At 39.3% G+C, this 13,850-nt stretch overlaps 1 protein-coding gene across 1 annotated transcript in view; it reads right to left on the minus strand.

Moving 5' to 3' along the window:
* adgrd1 (adhesion G protein-coupled receptor D1) overlaps positions 1–13,850 on the minus strand; it is a 58,213-nt gene that overhangs the window by 15,631 nt on the left and 28,732 nt on the right. The window contains exons 7-8 of the mRNA XM_037680696.1: positions 5,818–5,891; positions 5,138–5,261 (exon numbers count right to left, since the gene is read on the minus strand). Of these exons, the coding sequence (XP_037536624.1) occupies positions 5,138–5,261; positions 5,818–5,891 (198 nt within the window). The remainder of the gene's footprint in view (positions 1–5,137; positions 5,262–5,817; positions 5,892–13,850) is intronic.

Raw genomic sequence — 13,850 nt, forward strand, 5'->3', positions numbered from 1 at the left:
TTTCTGGCTGTTAACTATGTTTCTGACTGTTTACAATGTTTCTGACTGTATGATGATTCTGATTATTTACGATATTTCAGATAGTTTACAATGTTTCTGACTGTTTCTGATGTTTCTGATTGTTTACGATATTTCAGATAGTTTACAATGTTTCTGACTGTTTATGATGTTTCTGATTGTTAACTCTTTCTGACAGTTTACAATGTTTCTGACTGTTTGTGATGTTTCTGACTGTTTACGATGTTTAAATGTTTACAATATTTCGGACTGTTTGCAATGTTTCTGACAGTTTATGATGTTTCTGTCTGTTTACAATGTTTCAGACTGTTTGATGCTTCTGATTGTTTACAATGTTTCTGACTGTTTAAGATGTTTCTGATTGTTAACTGTTTCTGACTGTTTGCAATGTTTCTGTCTGTTTACAATGTTTCTGACTGTATGATGTTTCTGATTGTTTACAATGTTTCTGACTGTTTATGATGTTTCTGATTGTTAACTGTTTTTGACTGTTTACAAGGTTTCTGACTGTTTACGATATTTCCAACTGTTTATGATGTTTCTGACTGTTTACAATGTTTCTGAGTGTTTATGATGTTTCTGACTGATTACGATGTTTCTAACTGTTTACTATTTTCTGACTGTTTACAGTGTTTCTGACTGTTTATAATGTTTCTGACTGTTTCTGATGTTTCTGACTGTTAACTATGTTTCTGACTGTTTACAATGTTTTTGACTGTTTTTAAGAGCATTATTTGAGGCATCCATTAAGAGTCATATGTACTGTTGCTAATTAAAATTAAACATTCATTACCGTGTTTGCCAGGTAGACAACATGCAGAAACTAAACTAAGAGCACTGACTGAACGTCTTTCTCCACATGCCCCTACACTAATGTTTTGTCTCTTAAAGGGGCTTGATTCACTTCCTGATCATGGAGTCATGTGACGCAACAAAACCTAGATTTTCTTTTTTACAAAAATACAAAAACATATAAACTATATACCATACCATACCATACCATACCATACCATACCAATTTATTTATATAGCACTTAAAACAGCAACAAGGCCAACCAAAGTGCTGTACAAAAGAACACAAACATGCACAGCAGACAGGAAAACATAAAATAGAAATACAGATACAAATAGCAACAGAAGCTAACTAAAATGGCCAACAGAGTAGAGAACAGACCGGACCAAAACAAATCACACCGTGTTAAAGGCAAGCGAATAGAAGTGGGTCTTCAAGCGAGACTTAAAGACTGAGAGTGTGGGAGCCTGCCGGACACTCAGTGGCAACTCATTCCACAGTCGTGGACCTGCAACAGAGAAAGCCCTGTCACCCCTGAGCTTACGACGGGTTTCTGGGACTGAGAGAAGCATCTGGTCTGCTGACCTCAGAGAGCACGGTGGGACATATGGCTGCAGAAGATCAGTGAGATAGGATGGGGCGGAACTGTTCAGTGATTTAAAAACATACATGAGAATTTTGAAATGGATCCGAAGGTGAATGGGTAGCCAGTGCAGGGAGGCCAAAACTGGCGTGATGTGCTCTCTATAGCCTGTACCAGTTAAAAATCGGGCTGCAGCATTTTGGACCAGTTGTAGACGAGCAATGGAGGACTGACTGATTCCAAACAGAAGTGAATTGCAGTAATCAAGCCTAGATGTTATGAAGGCGTGGATCACTGTCTCAAGGTTCTTTTTGGAGAGTATAGGTTTCAGCTTAGACAGCCGTCTCAGCTGAAAAAAACAGGATTTGACCATCATGTTTACGTGACTGTTGAGTTTTAAGGACGGGTCCATTATCACCCCCAGATTAGTGACCTTTTGTTTTTCTAGCGGGGCTAGAGAGAAAAGGTCAATGTCATGGTTCATGAGTGAGCCACTGGGATGGAACAGCATGACTTCAGACTTCTTCTCATTGAAGCTTAAGAAGTTTAAAGCCATCCAGTCCCGGATGTCAGCCAGGCAGTCAAGAAGAGGCTGAATAGAGCGTGTGCCTCTGTGCCTCAGGGGGAAGTAAATTTGGCAATCATCGGCGTAGAAATGAAAGGGTATGTCGTGTTTGCGGAAGATAGCACCTAGTGGAAGCAGGTATAAAGAAAAGAGAAGGGGACCGAGGATGGACCCCTGCGGTACCCCCCACTGGAGCGCTGTCGATGCCGAACTAGAAACTTTGATATTGACACAGAAGGTTCTGTCAGATAGGTAGGACCCAAACCATTTAAGGGCTGACCCTGTGATGCCCACCCACTGCTCCAGTCTAGAAATGAGGATGTTGTGGTCGATGGTGTCAAAAGCAGATGTAAGGTCCAATAGGACCAACAGCACAGAATCACCTGCGTCTGTGGAAATGAAAATGTCGTTAAAAACCTTCAGTAGAGCAGTTTCAGTGCTATGGCGAGATTTGAAGCCAGATTGGAATAACTCAAGGATAGCGTGATCCCCCAAAAACTGTTTCAACTGAGACTCCACAATTTTTTCCAGTAGTTTAGAGGTGAATGGGAGTCTGGAGACAGGCCGGAAGTTGGACATGACTGAGGGGTCAAGGTTAGGTTTTTTCAGGAGGGGCTGGACAGCAGCATGTTTAAAAGTCTTTGGCACCACACCTGAGGATAAACTGCTATTCAGAATAGCGAGGATAAAAGGACCCAGGGTAGGAAAAACTTCCTTTAGTAGTCGAGGGGGGACCACATCAAAGGGGGAACCAGATGGTTTCATGCTGCACATTACCTGCTTCAGAGAAGACAGAGAGATGGGCTCAAAGTGGTCAAACACAGCCACGCACTGAGATGGGATGGACAGATCATGAGCTGGTGGAGAAATGAGTGCCCGGGTGTTTGCCACTTTTTCTAAAAAGAAATGGAGGAAGTTTTCACACAGCTCAGTTGAGGCTTCCAGAGGTGAAGGCTCACTGAGGTGTAGAACTGAGTTCAGGGTGGAGAAGAGAACTCGGGGGTTGTGGGAGTTGGAGACAATTAAATCAGAGAAGAATTTACATTTGGCAGCTTTAACGGTTTTCTGATAGTGACGCCAACTCTCCCTTAACATTTGAAAAGACACCTGGAGCCTGTCCTTCCTCCACCTTCGTTCAGCTCTGCGACACTGCCGCCTAACGGCTCGCGTGACGTCATTCAGCCAAGGCTCTGATCTAAGTTTCGTTTTTCTGGTCTTAAGGGGAGCAACACGGTCCAGAACATCTAAACAGGCAGAGTTGAACTGAGAGGTTAGCTCCTCAGTGGTAAGAGACACCGAGGGCTGTTCGATCCTCTCAGAATTAAAACCTTCATTAAAACGAGCAGCAGTGAAACGGTTAATGGAACGCGTACGTGCAGGAACGCGCGTCTTAGCAGTAGGACAAGGGGGGGTGAAGTCAAACAATACAGGCATGTGATCTGAAAAAACATTGTCACTGATTTTCAAATTAGAAACAGAGACATTGCGTGTTAAAACGAGGTCCAGCGTGTGACCGTGTTCCTGGGTGGGACCGTTCACCTGCTGAGCTAAGCCAAAAGAGTCCAATAAATCTAGAAAGTCCTTCACTAAGGGCTTCTCCTGACAACACACATGCAAATTAAAGTCACCAATAAGCAAAAAGTGAGTGTATCTCTGTGTGATATCAGCCAAAAAGTCAGAGAATTCATTTATGAAGTCCTTAGAACGAGGGGGGGCGGTAGATGAGCGCACACAGGACCGGAGGAGAGTGTCCAAGTTCAAAGGCGCTCAGCTCGAAGCTGGCGCGGGACACCGGGATGGACAACTGTTTACAGGCAAAGTTTGCTTTAAAAACTGTTAATAATCCCCCCCCCCCCGCGCCGACCTGATGGCCGCGGGGCATTGAAACACAGACAGTCCAGTGGTAGTAATTCCACCAAGGCGCTGGTCTCACCATCAGAAATCCAAGATTCCGTGACGAACAGAAAATCCAACTCCTCATCTTTAAAAAAGTCATTGAGGATAAATGTCTTGTTGGAAACAGACCTTGCGTTGATTAAACACATCCTGATATTGTCCAACACAGGCACAGCCGTGGATGGAGACGCGCGCGCCAGCGGGAGCAGGTTATGAAGAACAGCTCCTCCTGGTCTGCTGAGGTCTTGGAGTATATGAACAGGTAGCTACATTTCTGACATGCATCCACACAAAATAATAAAGTCAAAAATAAAAAATGAATCATGACCACAAAGAAACATATGCAGTGCTCAGATGTTGCCATAAATATTTGCGCTCACTTTGCAGAGTGAATACTTGTTAGAAACTGTTAATGTACAGAAAATATTTGTGCAGTTTTCCTCAATCTAAAGATTGTGTAGAATCATGTTGAAGATGCTTTAATTTGGCTTAAACCACTCTTTGTGGTCATAGAATAATTGTGACTGATTGTAGCAGTTTTATAAGATTTTAAAGCTCTAAATAAATACAAAATGTTAACAAACAGAAGACATGCTGGTACATCCAATAAATCTTCTTCTTTCGGCTGCTCCCTTCTTCAGGGGTCTCCACAGTGAACTAAGTTGCACGAAGACTTGGCAATTATTTTTACACCAGATGTGCTTCCTGACACAACCACAGACCACCGAGCTACCACAGCCTTCGGTGTGGAGCAGAGAGCTGCTATCTAGGGAGCCTGGGGAAGCAGATGGTGGGGGTTAAGCCTTGCTCAAAGGCCTAGAGGGGGGCAAATAAGGGTGGAGGCAGATGTGGGTGTTTCACCTTTCCCACCCACATTTTGATGTTGTCTGACTGAGTTGAACCAGTCCTCTGGTCTCCTCAGTTTAAATGTTTGTAACTGCTGTTAAAAAAAGCGTGGATATTTCACAAAAAACAACAACAACATGATGCTATTACAACTTTCTGAGATTTGTTGCTGCCATAAAATCCAAAATTGCCCTTGTTTTTTTTTAACGGTACAATTTCTTAGTTTCAACATTTGATATATTTACTATGTTGGATTATGAATAAAATGTAGATTTATGAGATTTGCAAACCTTTGCAATGCTTTCATTCACATTATAATGGCACAGTGTAAAACGTCATGAGTTGTTCGTCAGAGCTCCTGGTACATAAAACCTTAAACGAAATGTATCGACACGCCTCTTATAAAACAAGAGAGCAGTCCAGATAAAAACCTTACCTCCAAGGGCACAACTTGCATGAGGATGGCGAAGTTAGTGAGGTGGTTGCACAAACACACGGAGTACGACATGTTTCCCTCGGAGCGCACACAGCCTTCATTGGACCACACTCCCTCATTTGAACTGTCAAGAACAACATTGTACAAATAGATTCAGTGCAGAAAATTGAAACGAGGAATAAATGTGCCAAAAAGAAGAGGGTTTTTTTTACAGGAGCACTTCTGGCAGGATTAGCTCAACAATCATCCACTGCAGGAGGCACAAACACATCTTTATTTTTTCTGATTTGACCATGATAATCTGACAGGAGCATGTAATAATGCACATTTTTTATGCACTTCAGAGACAAAGGGAACAAGAGGTGAAAACCTTTGAATCCAACTCTCTTTAAAGCTGATTTATGCTCTCTAAATGGTGTCTTGGATTCATTTTTAGAGCACTCTCTTTCTGCAGAGGGATGTTACCCAATGTCAAACTGCAACACACATATCACAGGATGTTTTTAATTTGAAGGAGTAAAAGGAAATGGATCATTTTCCAAATCTCTGGTCTTTTCTTATGATTTAAAGCCTTAGAGATCCAAACAACAATAATAAAAAGCACATTATTAAGATAAAATCTTCTTAGCCCTACATTTATACGAGACATTTTGTTTTACAAGCCAAACACACACACCCACCTGTAGTCCAAGAAGGCGCAGTAGAGGAAAACTTCGTTGCTCTGGTTTAGTATTTGATCCTGCTGTTCTTTACTCTGAAAAAGAAAAAGGCAAATTCAAACTATAAACTAGAGAAATTGCATTACCTGGGAAAATGCAGTGTGAATGCTTATTTCCAAAGAACTTGCTGAAAAACAGCTGAAATTAGCTAAAAACGTGATGGATGTAGCTGAAATGGAACAACAAGCCCATGTTAGCAGAAGAAAGCAGAAGGAACACATATTTGCTGAATTTGGTTTAAATAAGCAGAAATGAACACAGAGTAGTAAATTAGCTAAAAAAGGTGAAATTAGCAACAACAAAAAATAGCTGAAAATAGCTGAAAAGGCAGAAAGAGGCTTATATTACCAGAAGGAAGTAGAGAGCACAATTGTGCCCATTTAGGCTTAAAGAAGCAGAAATGAGCACAAATAAGTAGAAATTATCGGGGGGGTGGGGGTGGAATAAATTTGCAAAAACAGCTAAATAGTAGCTAAAAAGGCAGAAGGAAGCTTGCAATACCCGAAGGACATGGAGAGAGCACAATTTTGCCTAATTAGGCTAAAGAAGCAGAAATGAGCACAAATAAGTGGAAATTATTAGAAAAAGTAAATTGCAAATAATAGCTGAATAGTAGCTAAAAAAGCAGAAAGAAGCTTAAATTAAAAGAAGGAAGTGACAGAGCACATTTTTGTTGAATTATTCAGAAAAAAGTTTAAATGAGTTAAAAAAATCTGGAATTAGCTGAAAAAGCTGAAATTAGCATAAAAACCGTAGCTGAAATAGAAGAAAAAACTGAAACTTGAATAAATAAGATGAAAGGATTATAATTAGCTGAAACGAGCAGAAAAAAGTAAGAAGAAGCACAAAAATGTTGAAGTTAGCAGAAAGAAGTTGAAAGGATAACAAAACAGCTGAAGAAACAGCTAAAATTAAGATGAAAAAAGTTTAAATTTGCACAAGGAAGCTGAAAGAAGCTGAACCAGAACAAAACGTGAAAGGAGAAGTAAAAGGTTGTAAACAGATCTAAAGATTTGAAGGAGGTAAAATGAGCTCAGTTCATTTTCTTTGAGATAAAAACTGGCATAAAAGGCTAAATATTTCAAAAAGCTAAAGTTGCGCCAATACCAAAAGTCATAGCACTCTTCTCCTGAATGAGCTGAACGTTTTGATTTATGATTTGCTGAAATAGCACAAAAAATTGTGGAACGAGAAAGATGCTGCAAAACGTACATAAGAAAAATGGATCACAATAGTGTGGATGCTTCATAAATGTTCACACTATTAAAAGAATACGTTTCACCTTTCACACCAAAGTTTTCAACTAAGATCATCCTACGTTGGGAAAAGATGGTGTTACGCCATTTATGTATTTGTCTGAATAGCTGTGGCAGCCATCTTGAATTGGATTGTTTCCAAATGTGAATCATTTCTAGGTAGATCAACTATTTATTCCTCAGATTCAGTAATATTCATCAAGCGGTTCGTGAGATATTTTGCTAACTGCAGACATTTGATCACAAACACAAACATTATCAAGAAAACCCGCCTTTTACCTTTCAGCAGCCGTTGTTATTTAAAGATCAGTCTTAAGCTCCTGAAACTGGAGCCCACAATTAAAAAAAAACTTTTTCAACCAAAAGGAAATATGAATATCAGAGCCATACTTTTTAAAATCTTGCTTAACACGCCTACTTTCAATCCATACATTTAACAGGAGCATCTTAAATCCTTTACTTTCACACTTACATGAGCAAACCCCTTAACTTTCTTTAAAAACGGCAATAACAAAACCAAACTTTTTTGTTTTGCTAAAATAAACGTAAATGAAGATTTTATTCTGAAGAAAAGAGGTAAGCTACTTAACGTTTCACATCTTTTCATTCAAATAAAAATCCCTTTAGTCTTGAAGATTTTTAAATTGTTTTGATCATAAATTAAGTTTTCCTCGTCGCTCCTTTATTTTGAAGATGTGAACTCCTCAGAGACAGTGAGCTAATGGCTGCAGGGGTGGGAATGCAGTGACTGGGGTCTGGTTTCAGGTCAAACTACCATCCTCCTTAGTTTGAAATCTGGAGGAAACAGTTTTGCGAACTGGTCAATGTGAACGTGCACACCTTTAGCTCCCTGAGCCAGGACGCTCTGACTGAAGGACACAGACTGTGGCTGTACTGGTTTCTTCTGCAAAAATGGAGAAAAACTGACAACCAGGCTGTTTATTTCCTGCCATGCATTAGCCGGAGGAATTATAATAAAGCAAAACACATAAAGACAAAATCCTCCCTCTAGAATACTGGACAGACACTAGCCGACATATTCATCTACAAACAGACCATCACACTTGTAAGACCACGTTTCCTCTTTCTCATCTGTTTGTAGTAAACCTTGTTTGTATTTTCCACTTGACAGCTGAACAGAGGTGCAGGGACCTTGGAGTTGCTTGCAAGCTTTTGAGTGCATTTAGAGAATGGGCCGGGCTTTAAAAGCACGCTGATGTTCCCTTTTGTGCCCTGTGGCCTCAGAGTCAACCAGCCAAGACGGCAGCTAGAGCTCCAGCTCTTTATTAACAACAGAAGGCTGGGAAACGCTGCCCAGGACACCAGTCAGAGCCTCGTCAGAGAGGCAGAGAGGAGAGAGTGAAAGTTAGTGACAGCAGAGATGATAAAGGAGACCAGTCGTCGGGACAGAGGATGATAAATCATTTCAGGGTGTCTCTGCTGCTTCAGAACCTGGTGCTGCTGAGAGCAGCTGGGAAACGAAGCTTCATTTAACGTACTTTTTGTCACTGTCTCTTAGTCCACACTGCATTTCAAAACAATCGAGTAAAAAAAAAAATAATATATACAAAAGAAAATGAAAAGAGAATTATAAATGCAGAGCAATCACACCATAACAGTTATCATCTGCAAAAGCTAAAAGCTCAAATGAGCAAAATAAAAGCTAAAACCAGAAAAACAGTAGCTAGATGGAAAAATTAGCAAAACAGTTGATAAAAGATATAACGTACAGTGGCACTGATGTGTAAATGAACATTTGAAAAAACAGAATTACATTAAGCCATAGCGGAAGTGGTCGGAATCACATTAGAAAAAATGGAATTACTTTTGAAAAAAACAGAATCATGCAAAAATTATATAATTTCTGTTTTTTGTAATTCCGTTTTTTCTAATGTTGTGTTTTTCTTGTGTTGTTCAAATGGTGTTCATTTACACCTTAGGGCCACCGTAATAATGAGCGAAACCCTAGCTAAAAGCTAAGCGCAGATAAACCATGGATAAAAGTTTAAACTAGAAAAAAGTTGCTAAAAGCTTATAAAAAAGGCATGCTGAAGATTTTAAAGAATATAACATTTTAACGATTCTAAAGAGCTCTCAATGCACTAAAATGAATAAAGTTAAATTTAAAAAAGTTAAAGAGGTCTGAAAACCAAAAACCATATTCATAATGTCAGATGTTTTTGATAACTAAATGGCTGAAATACCTGAAAGTACGATGGAGTGGTCCAAACAAATGTACAGAAGAAACTATAAACAGGGAAACAATAGTGTGGATGCTGATTCAGCATTTACTCAACTCCATTTTGTAAGGTGTCTGAGGAAAAGGGGCTGTAATGACATCACTAATTACTTAAAAAAATGAACAAACAAAAACAAACAACAAAAATTTCATCCAGTATCTTACCAGAGACTAAAAAGCAACAGTTTTATCCTCTTAGCAATAACGCTTTTGAAACCTCAATCAGGAAGCCAAACAACTGCATAGAGAGTTAAAAAAACTGCTGTGAACTATTTATTAAATTTAAATATTTATAATGTTTATGATTTTTTAAATAAGATTTTAGTTTTTTTTTAAACACAGTAAGGACTTATTAAGTTTTGACATATTTTATGTGTGCAGATATGTATTTTTAAGGCTTTTTGAGATTCAACCAACAATATTTTGATCTTCTGCACAGCTTTTTATATGTTCTAGAATGAGAATAAATTTTTCTATCAATTTATGAAGCAGGACCTCTACCAGTCTGTATCAGAAGATATAATCCTGATATAGCTTTGTGGTCGCAGCACTTGTCCTGTTATTTTGTTTAGTTTAAGGAGTTGTGTTACTTTGCTTTTGTGTACATTTGACCAGTTAAAATCAACAACTGGTTCTCGAGTATAGCACAATTAAAGAAAGCATGAAGAAAACTACAAGCTGATCATCTTCTCTGTTTCAAATGACAATTCATAACAGACACAAACACATGCACACACACACATCAAATACACTAAACCAGGAATTTTCAACTGGCGGCCCATGGGCCACTTCCGGCCCGCAGGTGACTTTAGTCTGGCGAGCCAGTGGTTTTGCTTTGGGCTTTGTTTATTGCATTTATGATTCAATGCAACAAAATAAACAAATGACAAAAGGTAACAGATTATTGTAATACTTGGTTTATTTACATAATGACTTTAACTGCGGGATGTTCGGCCCCTGAGCTGCTGGCTTTAAGAAACTGTGGCCCCCTGAGCAGTTTTGTTGAATAGCCCTGCACTAAACCTTGATATGAAGTAAGTCATATCGTTCACCACAAGCTAATGCAAACAGTACATACTTTGTATTCTCAGCTGTTACCTTCTACTTTGTGTACAGGAGGTGAAGACATGCCCAAAATGCAGCAACGTTTTTACACTGGGAGTGAGGTGCCGCTTCAAGAGGGGGAAGTTAAGTATCTTGAGGTTTTTGTCCTGTGTGAGGGAAGAATGTGGAACGAGACCGACAGATGGATCGGTGCAGCTTCTGCAGTATTGCAAGCTCTGTGCCTGTGCTTTGTGGTAAAGACGGAGCTGAGCTCCAAGACGAGGCTCTGTTTACCAGTCGTCTACATTCCCTCACCTATGGTCACGAGCTCTGGGCAGTGACAGAGAGCACAGGATTGTGGATACATGCAGTAGGAATGTTTTCATGGCAGGGTAGCTGTGCTCTCCTGTGGAGGACAGAATGTGACAAAATGAAATAAATAAATACATAATATATACATAATAATTAAATGTATCATTTAATTATTAAATACATCATTAAATCATTAAATATATAATTAAATGATTAAATACACCATTAAATAATGAAGTCTTTTAACTTATTTATTTCATTATTATTTATTTATTGACTTTTGTCACCATCCACCCTAGTGACACCATGAAATGATGTTAACTGTCAGCCTCACTCGTCAAACTCAGTGGGCGGGGCTAACCCTAGCCCTGATGTCTGATTGGTTGCTCCTTACAGCAAGCAAGAACAAATCAGTCACACATTGATCCACAGATCAGAAAATATATTCAGAAACTTTAGGAAGAGGTAATTGTGTTTACGTGTATTTGGATGAAACCTTTTTTCATAACATGGATGTAAAGAAGAAGACGTGCTTTTACGAGAAGCAGCAAATTTAAACGAAGAAGCTCTCTGAGGCTCCACAGAGAGGGTGAAACGATTCTCCTCCACATCAAAAGGAGACAGTTGAAGGGGTTCAGGCATTTGTTAAGGGTTCCCCCTTAGGTTTTCCAAGCATGTCCAACTGGGAGGAGACCCCAGGGAAGACCTAGAGACCCTGGAGAGACTGTGTCTCTCAGATAACACCTCACAATCCTCCCAGAAGAGCTGGAAGGGGTGGAAGGAGTTGTCCAGTTCTCCCTGCTCAAGCTCAGTTCAACTCTGAAACAGGCAGCAGTTCATGGATGAATCATGCACTTGTTCTACATTGCAGTAAATAAAACCTGTGCTCCTATTGTTTCTCAATTTTTTTTAATCAAGTCTATAAAGGAAAAAAACAACTGGACTTTTATTCTGGAGTTGAAGACGTTGTGCTTCCCATCCAAGAGCTTTCTCAAGTCAAATCTGAAGGAGTTTGAAGCTTTAAATTGCATGAGATGCTTCAATGTGCAAGCTAAAATCACATGCAGATATTTTTTCTCACAATTCTCCCCCTGGCGAGTAGCTAGGCTCTTTGTTGGCCTGGACTCTCCAGGGAGAGGAAAATGAGGATAATCTGCATGTGATTCAGCACAATGGAGCATGTCATGCAGTTTAAAGTTTGGACCTTCACACTCGAATAGGAAGCAAAACGTCTTCAACTATAGAATAAAAGTCCAGTTGTGGGTTTTTTTTTTTTTTTTTTGTGCTTTGCCATGCATGTCCCAGTTGACTTGAGACTCTTCATCAACAAATTATCAACATGGGAAAAAGTATTCCAGTGGATGGCACACATTTTTATACAGCGTTGTTTGTTTCGTGGTGTTTAAAGGACCGTGGCTCCAAAAGGTCCAAAAGGCAATGGAAATCTGTTTTTTGTCCTCCACCCTAGTGATTGGTCTCCTTCTCTTTGCCTTATCAATGTCTCGTTGAAACTCTTTTCTTTTCTTTAGTGTTTTCTCTAAAGTGTGCTACTTATTTGCACAAGCTTTAAGAGTTAGGTGGGTGAATTCAGTGTGCACAACCAAATGTTTGAATTAAATTTGCAGAACTGAATGTCTGTTACTACTGCCGCACGAGTGTCCCGAGTTGCAAATGGTCGTTAATGAACTGCTCTCATTTTGTACTTTAAAGCACTTCCAAATGGTAGACATGTTGGTATGTTACATCACAATGTTTTATGGAATTTGTAATATGACATGGCTGATGTAAAACCACAGGCAGTAGGTCAACAGTGTGAGTGTGGTCATTTATTTTAAAACCAAGCAACAAACAAGGTCTTGGTTGACTTGGCTTCCCGATCCAATATTTGAAACTGGCTCGTCATCAGAATAACCCCTGAGCCAATCGTTTGACGTAGGAATCTTTGGGAAATTATTTTAATGCAGATTATGCAAACATTATTTCATAAACATTAATGCTGCCAATGGTGCATTACATGGTTAATTGCATAGCCTTCTACTCTATGGAAGGAGAATTTAGTATTTCTCCTGTAATTGTGTAATATGAAACTAATGTGAATGTTTACAAACTTCCATTGCTTTAAATGCTATGAAAACTGTATGGTGCAAAAATGGTGCAATCCACTTTAATTTCAATCCTACTTAAACAAGTCGTTAGCTCGTCAAACCAATCAGAATTATGTTCTCCAAACAACAGTAGACATTAATCCCTTTAGGACCATTTAAACTACAGAATCACACAACCTGCGGCCGATTTAGCGCAGATCTTTTCAATCAGACGTGGGTCCTGAGTTGATCCTCGTATGATGTGCAAAGTAACACTCTGAGTCCGAGCAGCAAAACCCAGCGAGCTCTGAATGAGATCATGCCGTCAGGGGACATGTGAAAAGACACACAGCTGCAGTTTCAGCTCAATCTCTGAGGTGGACACCAAAAACAACGAGACACGTCGAGTTCTGGAGGGTGTGAGGAAAACTGGGGACGTTTAAGCAACTCCAGAAGAGGTTTTAACAGGGTGAGTGGTGGGCGTTCACAGACCAAAGATATAAAATAAAAAACAGCGAAGAGTTGTTTGCTTTCAGGAATCACTGCACCTAGCAATGGAATTGATCTACTAAATCATTTGTTTAATTCCCATGGGTTTCTATAACAGCCCCATTGTGGTGTGTGTTTTTTGGCCTGTTTCAAAGGAATAACATGCTCATATTTGGAAGTCAACAGCTGCATTTATGGCCTGGGCCTTTAAGTTCAACTGTGGGAAAACATTTGTTTACACAAGAGCAAATAAGGGCAATGAAGGTTCAAGGTGACTTTATTGTCATTCGCATCACATGTGGTACATGAGGTGGAAAGAAATTGTGTACTCAAGGTCCCAGTTACACCCAAAAATAGCAATAATATAAACTATAAAAAAAAACAAAAAACAAAAAAAACCAGTATACATTCATCTAAGATATACAGTAGTCCCTTGTTTATCACAGGGGATCCGTACCCTGAGCTCTGCGATACGTAAAAAACCACGAAGTAGGAATATTAGTACAAGTAGTAAGTAGTAGTTTAATTTAATATTTATGTATATGTATATATATATATATATATATATAT

Source organism: Nematolebias whitei, chromosome 8, assembly GCF_014905685.2.
Source record: "Nematolebias whitei isolate Nwh7 chromosome 8, NemWhi1, whole genome shotgun sequence".
NCBI classification, from domain to species: domain Eukaryota; kingdom Metazoa; phylum Chordata; class Actinopteri; order Cyprinodontiformes; family Rivulidae; genus Nematolebias; species Nematolebias whitei.